The sequence below is a fragment of the Hippocampus comes genome, unplaced genomic scaffold (assembly GCF_001891065.2).
Source record: "Hippocampus comes isolate QL1 unplaced genomic scaffold, H_comes_QL1_v1.1 scaffold3, whole genome shotgun sequence".
Classification (NCBI taxonomy): Eukaryota; Metazoa; Chordata; class Actinopteri; order Syngnathiformes; family Syngnathidae; genus Hippocampus; species Hippocampus comes.
Window position 1 is genome coordinate 1 of NW_017805133.1, and position 19,327 is coordinate 19,327.

General features: G+C 44.8%; 4 protein-coding genes across 10 annotated transcripts in view; all 4 read right to left on the minus strand.

Moving 5' to 3' along the window:
* Positions 1 to 680: 680 nt before the first annotated feature.
* On the minus strand, positions 681 to 4,658 carry tcf24 (transcription factor 24). Of its 2 annotated transcripts, XM_019866256.1 has the most exons (3): positions 3,892 to 4,658; positions 2,062 to 2,472; positions 681 to 1,324 (listed from the first exon to the last, which is right to left on the minus strand). In XM_019866256.1, the coding sequence occupies exons 2-3, from the start codon at positions 2,461 to 2,463 to the stop codon at positions 1,202 to 1,204; spliced, it is 525 nt and encodes a 174-aa protein (XP_019721815.1). In that variant the 5' UTR covers positions 2,464 to 2,472; positions 3,892 to 4,658; the 3' UTR covers positions 681 to 1,201. The 2 variants fall into 2 exon arrangements, with proteins under 2 accessions (XP_019721815.1, XP_019721814.1); XM_019866255.1 differs by lacking the exon at positions 3,892 to 4,658 and having other exon boundaries at positions 2,062 to 2,532.
* Positions 4,659 to 4,859: 201 nt separating this feature from the next.
* Positions 4,860 to 11,614, minus strand: ppp1r42 (protein phosphatase 1, regulatory subunit 42). 5 transcript variants are annotated; one of them, XM_019866291.1, is made up of 9 exons: positions 11,478 to 11,614; positions 10,397 to 10,575; positions 8,925 to 9,091; positions 8,692 to 8,830; positions 7,745 to 7,861; positions 6,099 to 6,216; positions 5,850 to 5,969; positions 5,077 to 5,191; positions 4,860 to 4,967 (listed from the first exon to the last, which is right to left on the minus strand). In XM_019866291.1, the coding sequence occupies exons 2-9, from the start codon at positions 10,526 to 10,528 to the stop codon at positions 4,883 to 4,885; spliced, it is 993 nt and encodes a 330-aa protein (XP_019721850.1). In that variant the 5' UTR covers positions 10,529 to 10,575; positions 11,478 to 11,614; the 3' UTR covers positions 4,860 to 4,882. The 5 variants fall into 5 exon arrangements, with proteins under 5 accessions (XP_019721850.1, XP_019721847.1, XP_019721848.1 ...); XM_019866288.1 differs by lacking the exon at positions 11,478 to 11,614 and adding an exon at positions 11,057 to 11,469; XM_019866289.1 differs by lacking the exon at positions 11,478 to 11,614 and adding an exon at positions 10,965 to 10,992.
* Positions 11,615 to 12,083: 469 nt separating this feature from the next.
* On the minus strand, positions 12,084 to 14,843 carry cops5 (COP9 signalosome subunit 5). Its single transcript, XM_019866286.1, has 8 exons — positions 14,550 to 14,843; positions 13,960 to 14,194; positions 13,723 to 13,851; positions 13,581 to 13,646; positions 13,413 to 13,498; positions 13,010 to 13,121; positions 12,579 to 12,727; positions 12,084 to 12,336 (listed from the first exon to the last, which is right to left on the minus strand). Exons 1-8 carry the CDS (start codon positions 14,684 to 14,686, stop codon positions 12,249 to 12,251), a joined length of 1,002 nt encoding a protein of 333 aa, XP_019721845.1. The 5' UTR covers positions 14,687 to 14,843; the 3' UTR covers positions 12,084 to 12,248.
* A 692-nt stretch (positions 14,844 to 15,535) lies between these two features.
* The window catches only part of arfgef1 (ADP-ribosylation factor guanine nucleotide-exchange factor 1 (brefeldin A-inhibited)), a 33,426-nt gene continuing 29,634 nt past the window's right edge, over positions 15,536 to 19,327 (minus strand). For both annotated transcript variants that reach the window (XM_019866284.1, XM_019866285.1), the window contains 10 exons: positions 18,279 to 18,408; positions 18,012 to 18,147; positions 17,797 to 17,935; positions 17,650 to 17,698; positions 17,443 to 17,572; positions 17,227 to 17,366; positions 16,936 to 17,107; positions 16,720 to 16,858; positions 16,459 to 16,576; positions 15,536 to 16,307 (listed from right to left, as the gene is read on the minus strand). In XM_019866284.1, the coding sequence (XP_019721843.1) occupies positions 16,119 to 16,307; positions 16,459 to 16,576; positions 16,720 to 16,858; positions 16,936 to 17,107; positions 17,227 to 17,366; positions 17,443 to 17,572; positions 17,650 to 17,698; positions 17,797 to 17,935; positions 18,012 to 18,147; positions 18,279 to 18,408 (1,342 nt within the window). In that variant the 3' untranslated portion in view covers positions 15,536 to 16,118. The remainder of the gene's footprint in view (positions 16,308 to 16,458; positions 16,577 to 16,719; positions 16,859 to 16,935; positions 17,108 to 17,226; positions 17,367 to 17,442; positions 17,573 to 17,649; positions 17,699 to 17,796; positions 17,936 to 18,011; positions 18,148 to 18,278; positions 18,409 to 19,327) is intronic.

The window sequence follows — 19,327 nt, forward strand, 5'->3', positions numbered from 1 at the left end:
TTAAAATGGAGACGTACCTATTCATTTAAAACATTCACATATTTATTCACAAAACTTATGAATTTTTAAAAATTGAACATATTTTTTCACATAAATCGATTAAAATGTCCAAGTTGTTTAAAAAAAATAATGTAAGTATTAAAAACATGTTGCATAAAACATTTGCATCATTCAAAATTCATTTGGTGAAAAAAATAATTGGAACACGGTTATTTTAAATGATGACACAAGTCCCACGAGTTGTGATATGCAGGCTCCCTCTTGTGGTCTGTGAAAGAATCACGGCCTAAGTATAGTTTAGTTGTCTTTAACCTTTAATATATTGAAAATGTAATCTATAATGACTGATTGTTTTTACGATTAATATATTTAAATGTAATCTATAATGACTGATTGTTTTTACGATTTTGATTTAACTTTTACGTGCAGTACACTTGAGTTGGATCTTTAAGTGCAATTTACATATTTTCCTATATTTAAGATGTTCGAACTGTGCACTGTTGCTTACAATACTACATGAAATATACTTTTTAGAAAGAAAACCTCGTCTGAAAGTATTTATTGTGGGGTGGTAGGTACTTGTCAAAAGTTGTTTACATTCATACTTTTTTTAGGGGGGGGGGGTTATTATTTCCTACCATGAAACACACTCATTGAGCGACTTTCATTCTCTTCATTCCATTATTGAGGATCTTTATTTGTAAGCTGATGCAACCAGTGAGCCATTTTTCAGTTATTATTGCTCTTTACTTCTCTGAAATAGCCTCGATGGAGTAGATGATACAATTTTATTCCATCCTTTTACAAATACCGTCCCTCCAAGCATGCACCATGTATTTAAAACAAAAACAAAAAACTGAACAGGAGGGAACATGAGACTGGGAGCCCCCTATTGTTGACCCTCTGACAGACCACTTGACATGACAGATGTTAAGTTATTCACACATGCATTTTAGTGCAAATGTCTCAAGCTGGAAGTGCACACTCCAAGCATGACGGGGCTCATTATTATTACAGTCAAAAGAGCAGACTGGAGAGGTTCTGGAGCCTCACGATACAGACAAAGACTGAAACGACAACACTGAGGAAAAAAAAAACATATCACATCATATATTAATTTACAGCGTCTCCCTATATAGATACGAGTGGAATAAACGTGTCTTTCGGTACCGCTCATGCAAATGGCAACCGTGTGGATGCGTTACTTTGAGCTGGATGAGGATGACGAGGATGATGATGATGGACCTTGGTTCTCAGGTTCTGAAGGATTGTTCAGAAAATGACCGCTCGCTCCCACGTACAGTCTGGACCTCATCGGCCATTTCTGTTATAGGGAGAGTCAAACAACTTTGATTAGAAATTTCACAAACACAAATGAGAATGACGAAGATGGTAAGATTACCCTGAACAAAACTCACATTTGTTTTTAACGGCGAGCCTCAAAAGTGCCATACATGGAATCACTGCACTCTACATTAGTTATATTTAACTTGTTAGTTCAATAAATGTCCAGAACTGTTTTTAAAGTTTCTTTGTAGGTCCAATTTTTAATTCAACTTTGATGTGTTGTACATCAAATAATGTTTATGTAATAATTTCCAGTCATTTAAGGGCAGTGCAGTGGTTTACAACGATATTCAGCGTACTATTTAGGAATAAAAACGTCTTATGATTGAACACTTAGGCCTACTACACTGCTGGCCACGATGGTGCTACTTGGAGAGACAAATCTTTTTTTCTCAAATGCTAACTGGTGTAGAATGTTTTAAGAACCGCTGCTTTATTTATAAAACGACTATTCGATTATTTCCGGTAAAACTCTGGAAAATATTACCAACACATTTCAGTGTATTGTCGTTATTTAAAAAAAAAATTCCCGAATCGTAGTTGAATATGCCATCGACATTCTGAAGAAAAACTGACGGAATGATTTGGTAAAAAAAAAAACCCACAAAAAAAAAACAAAAAACAAAACAAAACAAAAAATTATACTTGTCTTTTTGACTTATTTCGTTCAGAAATACAACTGCAATATTTAGCCCAAACGGTTTGATGTCTGACCTTGACCGGGTGCAAGTAGCCTTCCCCTTTGAGCGAGTGTAACGCCTCCGCGTGCTTTGTGCTTTCTCCTTCGTCGGCGCCTTCCTCCTGCAGAGTTCGAGTCAAGTGGGCAATGTAGGTGGTGGCCAGTATCAACACGTCCAGTTTAGACAGCTTGGTGTCGGGAGGCACCGACGGCAGCGTGCGTTGCAGTTCTAGGAAGGCGTTCCTCAGGGTCTGTACGCGGCTCCTTTCCCGCGCCGCGTTGGCCGCCGCCGGCCGGCCCCTGCCGCCTCCTGCGCCGGCCTGCTGCTGCTGCTGCGGCGGCGGCAACCGGCCCGCCGGGCTGGAGCTCGGGCTGTCGTCCACCACCGTCACGGAGCAAGTGCCGCTGTCCATTCGGTGCGTTTGCCTCCCAACCATCTCGCTAAGCTTTACAAGTTCAATGACACACGTTACGTTTGGTTCGCAAAATGTTGGGTTCACTTACTAAGTAATACTTTCGAAAAAAATTAACCGCCCCCCAAAATAACTACATCACTCAATAGCGTAATTGCCGAAGCATTTTCGACCGTTTTCGGAAAACGAAAACCTACGACACCAAATGAAATGACCTCGATATCGGAAAAATTTATACACCGACAAGAAAAAAATATATATTTACGGGAATTGGTATTTTATCTTACTGCTATTGTGACAGTATGTTCAAAATGATTTGGGCAATTACGCTATTTGGCGAACGGTACCGAATTATATGTAACAAAAAGTTAAAATGCTCCTCTGGGTCCATTTGGCCTGTGACGAAAACATGACATTCGTTTTTGTTTCAAATGTTTGTTAAAATGTTTCTCTAGAACTGCAGTAATGCTCCTTGGTCATTTTGACCCATTAAATAAAAACGAATCTTTGTAACATGTTGGAAAATTCTCATTTCTCTATGAAATATAGAATTTGTCATTGGTAGATGCTTGGTGTAAATACAGCTTAATTTTATCTTGATTGAAAATGACAAAACCATTTTCCAGGGAACGCAATAACGTTCTGGTCAATACATTAACCGTAAAGAATTAGGTTGTACAACTTAATTTTAATGGCTAGATATGAAAGCCAAAAGGCTCCAACAGCATTGATTTTTAAAAAAAAAAACGTTTTTAAGTGATAAAAATAACGTGAGCTGCTTCCGGTCAAATGTACTGACTTAAAAGTGACGTTTTAATTATTTTGACTTAGTACTACATTGATGGCACTTAGAATGTGGTGAAATCTTGACTAGATGAGGAGAGCAAGGATGATATGGGTCTATTTGACCGATAACAAAGCAAAGAGTTATTAATTAAACTATTCCACCAAAGAACTGCTTTAACACGTTTAAAAATTTCAAGTGGGTCAGCCAATTCTTCAACCTGGCTTCACTGTGTGCACGATACTGTATGACACACTGTCAGACTTAAGAAATATTTATTTTAAAACAGGTCAACTTCTTTAATCTGGCTGCATTACTGGAGCGATACCATATGACATGGGTCAATTTGACCCACAGGAGAGTTAAGTATCCTTTCATGCTAAATAACTACTTTTAACTATGAATAATTGACAACAGGACCATCGTACTAACCTCGCCGCACTACAGAGTAATATGATATAATGCATCGGGTCAATTTGACCCGCTACAGTAAAATATCCTATCAAATAACTACTTTTAACGATTAAAAACTTCTTCTCTATCCTGGCTGGGCCACTGGAGCGATACAAAAAAGGTGACATGGGTCAATATAACCCATGACTTAACAGTAGGGTTAAGAAAATAAACTTTGCGTCAACGGCATGTCCATAAACAGTGTCAAGACTCACCTCGAGTTCTCCGAGCAGGCGTCATGAAAGACTGCATACCCCCCCAGGAAAAAAAAAATAAAAACACCACAAGACCCTGAATTGCCTCCGAATAGGGATGTTCCACCCCACCTCGCGCGGATTTCACGTACTAATTCATCACCTTCCACTGTGACTTTGGACTACTTTTCCTCCTCTCTCTCTCTCTCTGCTTGTCTGTGTCTTGAGTGGCGGCTGAGTTTCCTTCCCTTTTCCACACTCACCGCTTTGGGCCACAGTCTCGCTCTAATTGGCTACCCTTGCTGGCCTATCAGAAAATAGGCTGTTTTTTTTGGGGGGGGTGGGGGGGATGAAAGGCCTGTCTGTCAAAAGGCTTCTTGCAGTAGACCGTGAAGACAAGCTGAGAAGGTGAAATGCCAAAAAAAAATTCTTTTTTGCGGACGACAACGGCACTGGCTGCAATCAAGTGAGGAAATTCTCCCGAGGCTTCTTAATGAAGCACTCTTGGGATGGCGTATTAATGAAAGCAATTAGTCATTGTAGGCTTTGTAGAACTTAAAAAAAAAAGAAAAAAAAAGGCCAGTATATTCATCTCATTGTTTCATAATTGTAACATAGCCGTTGGAAGACTTTTTTTTCGGACTAAGATGGGCCCTACAGGGAAAAGGGATCCATTTTGTTTTTATAAGGACGAGTAAAGAGTATCCTGCGGGGGCCGCTTATTTGCCGGTTAAGTCGAGTAAGGTCAAGTAAGCTTATTTGCCTAATTACACCGTCTCCATTTTGGACGCCTGTGTCCCAAATTTGCCATTTCGAATTTAAATGTCTGATTTGAGGGAAGAAAAAAAAATGACATGGCAAAATGCCATTTTATCAAAAGAAAATGACATTGATTAAAAAAAAAAAAAAAAAAAAAAACAGCTTTAAGTCAAGATTTAATGTTCTAATTAATTTATGCAATCAAAGCAGTTGAGTTATACCAAAAAAAAAAAAAAGGTTCAATCTATCAAATCTATCTGGTGATTTTTTTATTTGCGTCCGCCGTGACGGCCATCCGGTTGAGCCGTCTGTACAGAGAGCTTTTTAACAGCTGCACCCTAGAAGACAATACACACACACACACACAAAAAACACATTGATTTAATCCGCATACATTCTCACTTCTATCGTGACAAAACGAATAAAACCCAAGAAATGATCACGGACCTGTGAGACTGCTGCTGCTGCTGCGGTGGTGGCGGCGGCGGCAGCTTCCACCCTTGCGCACGAGCGAGGCAACAGGCGCGAGGCGGATACGCACCCTGACCCTTGCTCGCGTTATCTGCAACTCGTACAAACACAAAAAAGCGTCGGGAAGGATAATGTGACCAGTTGAAGACAAAACATTGCTGCTATTTAAAACAAAAAAAAAAAAAAAAAGTAAAAAAGAAAAACATCAAACCTAAATATTGCCTCTATCGAAATATTTTTTTTCTTCAAATGTGTAGTTATTATCCAGAACATGGAATTTGACAATTTTTTTTTTACTATTATTGCATTGCAATATTTTTCTTAACCCTTAAATTTTTTTTTTAAAATACAGCTGGAAGAGTTTTTTTTTCATAATTATAATTTATTCTAATATTATTTTAAGTGACTGTACATTTATGGACACTTTGAAAATGGACACTGCGCTAAAATATGGAAAATCACGATTCAATTAAAATGTATGACACATAAAATGACATCACGCTGCACCTAAATAGCTCAAAAAGATAAATGCGACTGTATAGTACTTCAAAGTTAAATACAACTGAACTCGACTGAATCAAATGTACTGTCATGGAATTGTTTGAAGTCAAAAAGCCAAACGATACATATTCTTAACATTTAATTGAGAAGCGGTACCCGGATCATCCGTTGAGAATTCGCGGATTAAGATTCTTATTTTGATGAATTTTTTTAAAAAATGAATCCGAATTGACCAAAAAGTGGCTTACTCATTAAAGGTGGCGGGTTCAATAGCGCCGCCTTCTTTTTCTTCTTGGCTTCTTTAGACGCTTCCCATTTCACCAGAAACTCTCTGGTCACTTCGTGAATATCACGGCCATCCAGCACCTCTGCGGCCAGCAAAAAAAAACAAACAAAAAAAACAAAAAAAAAACAACAACAACAACAAAAAAACAATGAGTGCCTGGCTCATTTCCGCATTTTGATTTTTTTGAAAATACGAGAGCTACTTTATTTACCGAGCGCCTTGCACGCCGTGATCAGTCGGTCTCGGTACTTGGCCGTTTTACACACGGGATTTCCGCGCAAATCCATTTGAACGAGCCAAGGCCAGGACCCCGACACGCTCTCGAGCTCCTGGGGGGTTGGGGGGCGCGGGGGTGGGTCACAAAAAAAATTCGTTATTCAGTCCTCACCAGAAACAAACAGGGAAGGATGTCGAATACAAATTCCATAAACAACACATCAGTTTGTTTTAATAAATACCGTTGCCGGTGTCGTGTTAACTACAAGTGCCCCCGCCCGCCGCCCCTCCCCGAGGGGGTCTTTCACTTGTATGTTTATCCAAAAGGCACATTAATCCACGCCATGGAAATATGAAGACCCTCTGGACACGCTCTGATTGTTCATTGCCTTCCTGTCTTGGCCAAAAGCGCTTCCACTTTTGCCGAGTGGCGCTGCAATCAGTTCAGAGGGATGGCGGGGGCTGCCGAGCGGAGGGGTGGGGTGGGGGTGGGGGGTCGGGGACCCCTGAGCACGGCTTTGATAAATGATCGTGTCAGGGCCGTCAGTCAGAAGCCCCCTCGCCGCCACCGAGGCTAACACACACCCCCCACCTCACCGCCGCCGCTCCAGTGGGGAGTTGCGAGTTCGGCCTCAGCCGGGCTAATGATTGGGCCAGCTATGAACCTGCATTTGAGCGGGGGGGGCGCTTCGATTGCGGATGAAGATGCTCCCCCCATTTGTCACCCGGGGGCTGACTGCCTGTCATAATCTTTTTTTTTTTTTTTTTTTAAATGAGAGGTCCATTTTTTTTCCACAAGAGCCGATTGATCCTTTTGGGAATGTTTTGAGTGGATCAATAGAAGCAGACAGCTTGTATAAATTGATAAGATGAACCCCCCCCAAAAAAAAAGATACCTTGTATTCACAACGAAGCTCTCTAAACACAAATGCCGATGAGGGAAGTGATGGCAATTTCAAATCACATCCCAATGTGGTTCCCGCACACCCAAAAAAAACCCACGTCACAGGATCGACTTCGCAGTTCAATGAACATTAGCCGACGCACCAAATAAACAAACAAAAAAATAGCCCCAAAAAAATGTCACGTAAGATTCCGTGACTGCAAACCGTTTGGATTGTCGAAACGTCGAAAGCCAGAACGGTTTGAATCAAACGTGTGTGGGGGGGGGGGGGGGTTGGGTGGGGGAGGGGTTTGGGAAAACCTCTCTCAATTTGGGAATTTTAACGCAAAAATACATTTGAGGAAAAATGGGAGAAATAGTTCAATGGCCGCCCTTGATGTTTGAATTCAGACGAACCGCACGAAGCGAGAAAGCGGTTAGCGCAACGGATGAAAATTAGCCAACCCTGATCCCAAATTTGGGGATGTGAGAAAAGCAGTTTCGGGGGGAACTGGCGCTCGTTTGAAGCTGTCAGTGAGCAAAATCCTCCGGGGAGCGCGTCGCTGATTTGTTGAATAATTCCGACCCCCGGGAGGGTCATTCGAGCCGACGGTGGGATTTGCAGGATTTGGTTGTGTTAGAACGCCGTATCTCCATCTCATTTCACGCCTGGCCGCGTACAGCTTACACAAGCGCCGTCAAGCTAATCACGCGTCCCGATTGGCCTTTAAAGGCCGAGAAGAATTTTTTTTTTTTACCTCCACGTTGCGAAGCTTGTTGTCAGCGGCGGAAAAATGTCGGATTTCCCACAGCGCGGCGAGGTCGGCCATTTCGTCGATGTTGTTGTTGCTGATGTTGAGGACGCGCAGAGATTTCTGGGGGGGGAAAAAAAATCATGAGCATCGTAAAACTGAGAAATTTGTCCCCCGCCCAAAGAAATTCCGGAGAAAAAGCAGGACTGTATTATATTGTAAAATATGCACCAAAAGTCGGAATCATATCAGCCATGAAGTCACGCTACATGTCAGCAAATCTCGCGAGACTTGCTGAAGTCTCGCGAGACTTCAGCATTATTTTTCGGGAGACTTCAGCCGATTCCACGAGACTTCAGAAACTCTCCAGAGAACTTCGCAATTCTTGCCAGACTTCGACATCTGAAACCTCATCCTTTCCATTTTCCGAGTCTTCACCACATCTCGCGAGATTTCCTGAGAGTTCGACAGTAGAAATCTTGCGAGACTTCGGTGTAGCTCTTGACACATGCGAGACTGCAAAATATCTTTTCCCACCGCTCATGCCGTCTAAGTTGCCTCGATAACGTGTCATGGCAAGATGTCAAATTTTTTTTTTTTTTTTTTCAAATCTGGAACTCTTTCAATTTGCACAGCAATTTTGTTGAATGATCTAAACAAACAAGAAGCTCAAGCGCGTCCTGGGCCGTTACCGGAGCCACACAGGTCTCTTTGACATCATCAAACAACATCCCCTTTACAAGGACCACCAACCTGCCGAGGCATCTTGTACCCCACACACACACACACACACACACACACACACACACACACACACACACACGTCTTTTTTTTAAAGCCTCTCATCTGACCTCGCTACATCATTTTCAAGTGCGCCGTCGACGGACGACTATTTTCCGACAGTAAGGGGCAATTTTATTTATTTTTTTTTTAAAAAGCAAAGTGGGTCATACAGCCAGGGCGCGTAGAGTCCTGGGGTCGAAAAGCAGTTTCTCCCCGGGGGGCAGCCTCTGACTCTCCATATGCAGCTCCTCCAGCTCCCCCAGGCTCTCCAAACCCTCGAGAAGCGAGATCCTGTTACCGCCCAGGAAGCTGCAAAACACACACACACGCACACACACACGCGCATTCCCCCAACGCGACAAGATTTGACTTTTGTGTTTTAATATTACAAAAAGACACTCACAGTTTGGAGAGCTTGTGCAGATGGGCCAGGTTGTCAATGTGTGTGATATTGTTGTTTTGCAGGTACAGATGGGTCAGGTTACAAGCGAAGTCCAGGTTCTGGATCTGCGTGATGCAATTGTTGTACAGGTAGAGGACGGTCAGGTTTTGGCATGCGGAGAGGTCGCCCTAAGGAAAAGCGGCACCACAAAAAAAAAAAAAAAAAAGGTAGCTTTCAGACTTCCTGGTTGTTGTCATTTCAAGGTGAATGAATATAAAACGGGAGGTAGGCCGTCTTGACACCAATATTGTGGTTTGTAATTTGCGGCGGGCTAGCGTGCAACTGCAACTTATTAGAAACAGCTGAAGCAGCGGCACTTCCGCGCCACTGGAAATTGCAAACCACAATAATAAACATGAGGTTAAGCATGCGGATGCCCTCTCAAGTGGGAAACATCTCGCTCTGAATCGGCAGCACACGGTGCGCATTCAAATGTAGATCAATTCTCCCATCTAAAAACAAGTTTGCAAGTTGTTCATCGCCGGTCTTAGGCTAGTTGAAATTTCAAACAAAGAGAATTGATGTGGACAGATTGAACAACACTCCCTGGCATGTATTCTTTATCCTCTGCCAAAAACAACCACGTCAGTGGTTAAAACAAAAGCTGTGTCTGGATTACAATGCTAACGTGTATTGAGGCATTAAATCACGTTCAATTCTAATTACATTTTATTTGTGTTCTTAATGTCAGTTTTTGCAAAGTAAAATACCACGGGGTTCTAATTTCCTGACTTTTTGTCGGTCGAGAATGGATCAATGGCATTCCCATTCATTTCAATGGGATTAAGAACATTTGCATGAGTGGCGACAAAACTTGACATTTTAAGAAGAAAAAGGCAAGGAAGCCCTCTACTCACGATGTCCTCAATGTTGTGCCCGGAGAAGTGGAGATGGGTGAGGGTCCTGAGGTTGTATTGAAGGGAGAGGCGGCCTTTCTTTTTCTTGAAGTTCCTCGAATTGACTATGAGCTCCGTGGTCAGGGTTACCATGGTGGTCCTTCAGTCCTGCCCCACCCTTCTCAAAATGCACGCCACCTCTAATGAATATAAACAGTAATTACCTCCCAAAAGTCATTTGCTGCCCCAGGTTCGTCCCCGGTCTTAGGCTAGTTGAAATTTCAAACAAAGAGAATTGATGTGGACAGATTGAACAACACTCCCTGGCATGTATTCTTTATCCTCTGCCAAAAACAACCACGTCAGTAGTTAAAACAAAAGCTGTGTGTGGATTCCAATGCGAACAAGTATTGAGGCATTAAATCACGTTCAATTCTTTACATTTTATTTGTGTTCTTAATGTCGGTTTTTGTTTTTGTCGGTCGAGAACGTATCAATGGCATTCCCATTCATTTCAATGGGGTTCAGAACATTTGCATGAGTGGCGACAAAACTTGACATTTTAAGAAGAAAAAGGCAAGGAAGCCCTCTACTCACGATGTCCTCAATGTTGTGCCCGGAGAAGTGGAGATGGGTGAGGGTCCTGAGGTTGTATTGAAGGGAGAGGCGGCCTTTCTTTTTCTTGAAGTTCCTCGAATTGACTATGAGCTCCGTGGTCAGGGTTACCATGGTGGTCCTTCAGTCCTGCCCCACCCTTCTCAAAATGCACGCCACCTCTAATGAATATAAACAGTAATTACCTCCCAAAAGTCATTTGCTGCCCCAGGTTCGTCCAACTAAAACAAATACGTCATTCTTTGTTGTGATGATGTCACATACCGAGCAACCTTTCCCTTTTACTTGTCTTTTCCCAAACATTTAGTACGACATATACGGCAATGCGACTGCTTCGTACCACGCAGCAAATGATAACTAAATACCTAATATAGGATAATATACACTATGCGGTTGTCGCAAATGTCGTTCCAGACTTGCGTGTGTCGCCGTTGATGCTAACTTGGCTAGCGCGACAATGACGCACAGTACGTCGCCAACCACAATTTGACGCACATTAAAAAAGGGAGAAAAAACCCCCACACAACTTCAAAATTATTCTCCTACTTACTTTATATGATTGTTTTGCGCGTCGAATCGAGTACACGCACATTAAAAAAAGGGGAAAAAAAAACACAACTTCAAAATCATTATCCTACTTACTTTATATGATTGTTTTGCGCGTCGAAGCAAAAAAAAAAAAGTTGAATAGTTGATGTAGCCATTGTTGCCACGGAAACCACGACGCAGCGGAAGTGAGCCAACGTTTGGCGTCGACAATTAAAACACAAATATTCCAGTAAAAAAAAAAAAAAAACAAGAACTCGCCATTTTATCAGTACAAGTCGATACAATTAGTTTACTAGGGTAGCGCGGTGGTTTAGTGGTTAACACAGCACCCGTACACTCGAGAATTCGCACGTTCGAGTTCTTTCGGCGCACGTGTGGTAATCGCCAAGTCTTAAAACACGTGCGTTCGCGTCAATTTTTCTCTCGCTCGTTAAAAGTCAGACAATCACGATAGAAAACGGATGGATAACTCATGTCTCCCCAATACCGCAGTGCGGCTCGTCCCCCTCATTACATTATGGAAGAACCAAGGTCAAGGTTCTGCACAGTCTCAACCGGTGTCCCTTTCCTGGCCAGGTTTCGCGGACCGTCCTCCCCGTTCGGGTCGGCGGCGTGGCAGTGACACAGGCCAGGAACTGCAGCACACTGGAGGCCATTCAAACGTTGAGCGTGCGAGTCACCTCTGCGCCACGCCGCCGTTAGTGTCACGTCGGTTTCTCGGGGCATTGTAATGGCCAGGTGTATATTTTGGATGTCGTGTTCAACCGAGGAGAGAAGCCCGTCGGGGGCGGCGGCAGACGTGTCTGCTTATTCTCTCGCAAGATGAAGTCGGGCACCGCTTCTTTGTAATGATTTTCACTTGCGATCCGAAACTGCTTTCTATGAGCGTTTGTGTGTTCAACAGTCACGCTTTCGCCTTGCGGTTTCGAGCGTTGCCGATCATCAAAATATGTTGGAACACGTTAGGAATAGCGGTATGATTATCAAAAAGATTTGAAAGGAAGAAAAATATGCAAGTCAAACTGGGGGCAGCCAAAAATCAGTCCTTTGCTGGAGTCATTAAGAGTTCAAGTTGGACTTGATCCCAAGGTTTCAAGAAAAAACAAAAGAAAACACAATATTATTTTGCATGGGACTTTATATTTTAACTCCAACATACTTTCTGACTAGTATAACAGTGAAAGGCGCGTGGGGGGGCTGAAGGGATATAAACACTTGGCAGTCAGACACACGCACACACACTACCCAGTAAGTGCCAGAACAAGCGCAGAGGGGGGGAAAAAAATTAATTTGATGTGTTGATTTGATTGAAGAGTTTGTCCTTAATGACTTGAGACATCAGGCCGTGAATGGCTTCGATGGTCGTCTTGCAGCTGAAGCAAATAAATAAGCAAGCACAAGTTAGGATTCGATCTTTGAACTGGTGATTTTAATCAGGACAGGGATTTTCTTTTTTTTTTTTTCCTTAAAAAAAAAAGCAATTGATTATTGGGATTGGAAAAAAGTTTCTTTTCTTTTTATTTTTTAAAGATGAAAAACGGATTTTTTTTTTGGGGGGGGGGCTATATATATCTATTTTTTTTCTGATTCTGACTTTGTTCCAAACGGTCCATACCTGTCCCGGGTGGCTTTGGCCAGCTTGTCCTCGGACTTCCTGTCGTGCGTGTCCAGTCCCAGCATGAAGCTGCCCCGGCCTAACTGGGCCTCCGACTGCTCCAGCTTCTCCGACAGGTCGAACACCTGACCCGTGGTGTAGTCCGAGTTCTGACGCACACAACACCCAAACAAAGACGGGACTGAATGAAGACGAGAGTCGCCCGCCGCTTGTGAAGAGTTTGCTTAAGGCGAGGCCAACACGGAGGCTCGTTAAAGCACAATGGCCCCCGCGCCGCTGTCACCGTCTTGACGTATCGTCAATTCGTCTCGGTGTGCGGCGCACTGTTTGGATAAGCGTGCTGACTATTCAGCCCCCCCGTCACTCACTAAGTCAGTCAGTCAGGCGGGGTGGGGGCAGAGGGGCTCCCATGATGGGGAAAACAAGTTTACCGTGAGGAGACTGGAGGAGCTTAACGTGTTGACCCAGTATTTGTTCCAAAGCAGCTCCAGCAACTTTCTGTCCAGGGATGACTTGAAGTATGTTACTTCCAGAGCATAATACCTACGAAACACAAAGAAAAAGAAAATAGTTTTGCCTTTATCAACGGACTACCCATTGCGGGTTGGAGACTCTCCACCCTGCGCTTTGACGACAATATAGCATTGTGTGCAAGAGTAAATAAGTGGCTGAGACAGGTAGGACGGCGTCCTCAAAACGGGCTAAATTCATCCAGAAAAGGAGAGTAAAAATGTGAAGCAACTATTTGACCCTTGGGAAATTTCAATCGATTGAAAAATTCAAAACTCTTAACTGTCACGACGAGCGCTAAGAAAACAGACGGGCACGACTCACTGTTTACAGTGTACGCCAAAGTCTTCAATCTTATTCAGAGGGATGGTTTGATACTCGGATGGCCCTTCGTCAGGAGGCTTGTAACCCTGAAATGACACATTGTCAACAAATGTCAGGAAAAACCTCACACGTGCCGAGAAAAGAAAAAAAAAAAGTGCTGCCGCCTACCTTGGGGTATGTCCTGAAGGCACCCAAGTTGACTTTGCCCGCTGAAATGGTCCGTGTGGGGTCGATCTGGAAAACGTGGCAAGATAGCGTCAAGCAGATCCAAGCGCAAAAAAAATATACTTAACGTCCTTCAAGTTCTTACCACCACGGCAACAAAAGGCTCCTGAAACTGCTGGTTGAGCATCTGAGTGCTAACGTCGATGCCCGACAGCCAGCAGCCGTAGCCCGGGTGACTGTGATACCAGCCGATGGCATTCTCCAGCCGGCCCACCTGACACACAAAAAAAATATATATATATCGCCGCAAAGTTTCACACACACTCCCGGGACGATTCTTGAGGGATACAACCGCATCATCTTCAATACAAGAGCCGTATACCTGTTTGGCGTTCTCGATGTAGGCGGCCATATACTCGTAGGCGGCGGCCTGCGCGTTGACACGGGTCTCGGTTCCCTCCACGGGCAGCGCAAAGCTGTCCATGATGATCATGCTCTCGCCATCCACCTTGCCCAGCATGAGGCCCATCACCTCCAGGTTGCCACCCGAGCGGGCGTGCATCACCATCTTCAGCAGTGCCAGCGCCGAGATCTTGGAGTACTTGAAGTAGTGGTGGCTTGTAACAGGAACACACAAATGTAGCACAGTCACAAAAACATACAGTCCACCCTCCTCACTCTCACTTTTTTGTTTTTTTTTTAGAATTACATAACTAAAAAAATAACTTCAGATGACATAGATATAGATTCAAAGTGAGCTTCCAAAGTTAGCAACTAAAGTTAGTTGCTAACGTTTGCGAAACGCGAATAGGTGAGTTTGTGAATGGTGAACCACACATAGGCGGGGGTTCACTGTACAGCGTCAATATCCGGTTCCGATGTCGTGGGTCTTTAAACCACCACAAATGAACGTTGAGCGACCTGCAGTGACTTTTAAATATACAAAAGACTGAATTGGTGGCTTCAACTCACTCTTTTGTCCAAGGCTTCGCCGCGAGGATCTCCTGTTGTTGCTTCTTGTCATATTTGTAAATTTCGTCGATGCTCTGAACCTCCTGCATGCTGTTGGTGAGCTCCCAGGTCTTCTGAGCAGTGCTAAGGGCCGCCATGCTGTCTCGGCCGATGACGAGTCGATGTCAAACCATGAACGTTCACTAAAGACGCAGAAAATGTTATCTTTTTTTTTGGACCAAATACGCTGATACCGCATCAAGTAGATCCAAGCTCAGGACGCCATGACAGTCGAATACCATGTATTAGATTATGGGGGACATCGGCTTTTATGTTGCGGTTATAAATCCCAATTTTCCCGAAGTTTCGTACTCGGTTTGTACATTTTGACAAATATAAGAGTAATAAAGTATTAATTTAATACTCGCTCAAGAGCCAACTGCGCTTTGAAGTATTCGGTGAAATCAAACTAGGGTGCCCCACAAACAAACAATGGTTCCGTCCAGGGAGGAAGCCAAACCGTCCAACCGTAGCTCTACCGCCATCTTGCGACGACCGGCATTTTTACACATTTCTACCATAACACGTTACCATTTGTATTGGTATTCACATTTTCATTTTTTTAACAGGGTGTGTATTCTTCCGGTTTTCACATTGCTAGGCGGGAAATCAATGACAAAATGAACCTAGTTCAAAAAAACTTTATTGACCTAGAACCTGATTAGAATGCCAGAGGATGTGTCGTACACAAAGTTGTACATATCTTTTTTTGCAACATAGAAAACTTTACATTGCTGCATCATATACATTTTTGTTTTCTACATCCATGAGCAGGAATGCGTCCCATTCGTACATAAAGCACAGTCAACGTCACTCATTTACCCCTCTCTCTCTATATACATATTACTTTCTCCCAAAACCCACCAAAAATTAAATATATTATTTTTGATTTTTATTGCACACACACACACACACACACACACACACACACACACACACACACACACACACACACACACACGTGAAAACAAGTCAAAAATGATAATAGACTAATAAGTCGTGTTTTTTTTTTTTAAGCAGCTAGCATTTCATCTTCCAGTTAAAAATCGAACAATACCAACGTATAAAATGGAATAATTTAATGAAGTCTTCACTTAATGGTGAGATGTTACAGATAAAATCGGGGGCGGAGGGCAAAAAAGTCAAGTCTCCAGTGCATTCCAAATGGAGGTCAAGTGCAGCGACAAATAATAATAAAATATATATATAAAAAAAAAATCTAGTGTTATCAGATTATTACATCTGTACATTTGGATGTGAACGTTAGCCACGTGGGGGGTATGCGGCAAGAGAGAGAGAGGTCACATTTCATCATGGTTTTTGAATATGTCTGCAATCATTCTGTTACAATAAATATACAGTAAGAAGCACATTTTTTTGGAATTTTTCAAATAGATTGTGTCTGAGCAGCTCAAAGATATGATGGCAGAGGAGGGTATCGCTACAAACCAGACTTTTTTTCTTTATTCGTTTTTTTTCGTGCTGAGAGCCGAGGTGAACGAAGGGCTTGGGGGCTGCAGGCAGGTGGCGTCACTGAGCTTCTTCCTCCTCTTTCAGCTGCTCCCGAACGGTGAGCCGGGGTTGCGGCTCGGGCGCGATGCCGAACACCAGACCGATCCGCAGGTAGAATTTCCTCAGGACGGCGCGCAGCTCCGGAATGAGGTCCAACTGCATGATCTCGCACAGCAGTGGATAGTACCGCGACGCGTGAGCCTTGAACTGCACGGGAGAGAACACAGCTTAACGCTAACGCATCATGTGAAGTGCCATAGGCGGGCTAATGAATAGCATTTTTTTGTTTCACCAATTAGAATGAAAGTATGGCCCCAGGAATGAAGCAATGTAAGTCGTCATGCTCGTGTCAACCCACCCGTTGGTCGCTGATCTTCAGAACCTTGGTGAGGAAGAGGAGGAGGAGGTTGGTCCAGGCCTCCCTGTGGCTCTCCGAGGTCAACGCCAGGAAGTAGGCCACCGCCTCGCCGCACACGCTGACCACACGCAAAAAAAAAAAAAAAAAAAGTGATACGTTATTGCGATTCACTCAAATTTCAACGTGATGTTTCTTTCCACAACTCTGATGCGATACAACACAGCGTCCGTCTGCGTCTTTTAAAGACATCTGCGTCCTTACTCTAACAGTCGTCTCTGGACCTCCTCCCAGGCGTCCCGCCGCGTCTCGTCCGTGTACATGCGGAAGAGGATTCGCAGGCCGCACGCCAGGCTGCCCGTCTCCTGCTTCAACAGATTGGGCTTGGACTTGCCTTTAAACCCTGCAACACACATGCGCACACACACAAGCGGTCACGCATGTGTGTGTGTGGCCCACGTCTGGCGCGGTGAGTTTTACCGGCTTTCCACAGCAGCGTCCTTTGCTCGTTGTTGGAGTTGAAGGACTTGGCGAAGCGGTGCGACTCCATCAGGCAGTCCAGCAACTTGAAGAGCTGCTGCGACGTCAGGTAGCGGAACATGCCCTGGTCCGGCGCCTCTGCGGCCCCGTCCGACACGTTGGCCGCATCGCGCTTTGGGTAAGTCATGACAAGGAGGCGTTACATGGATGTGGAATTTTTTTTTTTTTTGAAGCCGATGCGTACTCCAATTATTCGAGGCAGACTAAAATTGCAAATCTATGCAGTCATACCTGCGCCGCGGCAAAATTCTCGGCATCTTCCTTCTTGCTGGTGGCGGGGAAGAAGACGATGTTGTCAATGGTCTGGATGAGCTCCAGCTGCACCACGCACTTGATGAGCAAGGCGGTGAACAAGCGCTGCTCCTGCGTCCCTGCGGAACACCGACGCTCACGCTCACAAAACTGGGCCACTTGGACCTCTTGAGTCCAAATCGAGGCTCGACTCACTCGTGGAGCTCCTGCCCTTGCCAGCGTCCTCGTTGGTGCCGGAGGTCACGCCGCTCTGCTGGCTCTGACGACGGCTCTCCACGCCAATGACGGACCGCTGGTCGTCCAAGGACTTCTGGGAAATGGAATCCTTAGACGGGGAGATCACGTGATGAATATCAAATGCGACGGGATAAATATGGAAATCGGCATGCTTTCCCGCCTCACCGGCTGCTTGTCAAAGTGTTCGCCTTCTGCCGGTCTCCATGTTAACAGCCTGAGGCAAACAAAACATTCGTCACACGCGTGTTGCATTTAAAATGGAGAAGTTTGGGGTGCAGTTTAAAAAAAAAAAAAAAAATTCATATGGCTTACGCATGCGGGATGGTCGTTTTGAAAATATCCAGCATGCAATTGCACGTCTTGTCCCACGTCTCGGCGTTGAACTTCTCGCCGTTTAAGATGACCACGTTCTCCAGGCAGTTGGTGCCCGAGCGGGCCAGCTGTTCGTTGTCTGCGGGCAAAATGGGGACTTGATTAGCCACCGGAAAAAGTTTAGGAGGGGGGCGGGCGGGCGGTCGTGTACTCACCTTGCTGCACACACCAGTAGAGCTGAGCTAAAATGTCATCCAGCAGCACGTCACTGAGAGATTCAAAGTACTGCGTGAACACGTCACAGATGGCGTAAAGTGCGTGGTTGCAGGTGGTGGTCATCCACTCTGCTTTCTGTGTGGAGGCAATTTATTGACTATTATTTTTTTTAATCCGGATAAAACAAAAGATGATGACAATCAAACTCCCTCGAAAAACAAAAACAGAAAATCAGTAGGGCCCTCGCGACGGCGGCGCCGACTTACCTCAGTCTGCTGCTCGGGCAGCTTCATGTTGTCGAAGATCCTGAAGACGATTCGGAACAGGTCCTGCCACCAGTGCTTCTCGAAAGTGTGCCCGTACGTCTTCATCACCTCAAACATGACGGTCAACCCCCTACACAAAGAGGAAAAAAAAAAAAAAAACCCAAAACATTGGCGCCATTGATAAAGAGGAACTAATTGCCGCTTTCCAGCATTATTTTCATGTTTGTTATTTGAAGTGGCGCCCACTGACCTGGTCCGCACATCCAACTTGCACCTGTTGATGATGCAGGACAACTCGAAGAGGATGGGGAACCAGCCTCGTACCCACACACGGTCCTCCGGTGCTACATTCATGTCATCGCTGGTGTAGTCTTTGAAGGCCTGCCGCGCACGTCAGCCCAATTTAGACGCGGAACTGAACAGCCATCTCGGCATAGATGCTAACACAACAAGTGTTCCTGGCTGGCTCGCCACTGGTCCCCGAGCACCGGTCCGCAGACCAGGACATGGCCCGTTTTGGACCAGGACGCACAGAGACAGACCTGATCCGCCGATCAATGAAAGAAGAAGCAGTAAACAGAGTAATCGTAACAACTTAAAGCACCTGTGGCCTCCCCGAGACGTATTTGGCGCAGTGTCGGATGAGGCGGATGGCTTCCATGCTGGTGTCGGGAAAGGCGGCGTTGCAGGCGAACTCCGACAGGCACTTGACGGCGTCCTGGAAGGAGTCGATGGTGGCCGCAAAGTGCTTCTCGAATACATTCGCTGCGGAAGGCGGAAAGACGTCAACTCCAAACGGGTACGCTCGGGCGAGGGGGGGGACGTGTGGCACTCACTGACGATGTGCCCCGTGGTCTGAAAGGCCAGCTCCACGATGCTCTCGTCCTGGTCGGACGCCGCCAGGTGGAAGACGGAGAAGATGTTCTTCCAGCCCGAGCGGATGTTGGCGGCCTGGGAGTTGACCATCTGCGCGATGCAGCGCACCACCATGTCCCTGATGGTCGGAGACCTGCAAAACACGCCACAGACGAGTCGTCGAATCCTTGGTG

Coding starts and splice junctions, on each gene's coding strand:
- cops5 (XM_019866286.1), bottom strand. CDS start 14,686: ATGGCGGCCCTTAGCACTGCTCAGAAGACCTGGGAGCTCACCAACAGC. Junction 14,195..14,549: donor GCGAAGCCTTGGACAAAAGA/GTGAGTTGAAGC, acceptor TCCTGTTACAAG/CCACCACTACTTCAAGTACT. Junction 13,499..13,580: donor CCTTCAGGACATACCCCAAG/GTAGGCGGCAGC, acceptor GTGTCATTTCAG/GGTTACAAGCCTCCTGACGA.
- tcf24 (XM_019866256.1), bottom strand. CDS start 2,463: ATGGTTGGGAGGCAAACGCACCGAATGGACAGCGGCACTTGCTCCGTG. Junction 1,325..2,061: donor GCTACTTGCACCCGGTCAAG/GTCAGACATCAA, acceptor TCCCTATAACAG/AAATGGCCGATGAGGTCCAG.
- ppp1r42 (XM_019866291.1), bottom strand. CDS start 10,528: ATGGTAACCCTGACCACGGAGCTCATAGTCAATTCGAGGAACTTCAAG. Junction 8,831..8,924: donor CTGCACAAGCTCTCCAAACT/GTGAGTGTCTTT, acceptor TGTGTTTTGCAG/CTTCCTGGGCGGTAACAGGA. Junction 6,217..7,744: donor ACAAGCTTCGCAACGTGGAG/GTAAAAAAAAAA, acceptor CCAACCCCCCAG/GAGCTCGAGAGCGTGTCGGG.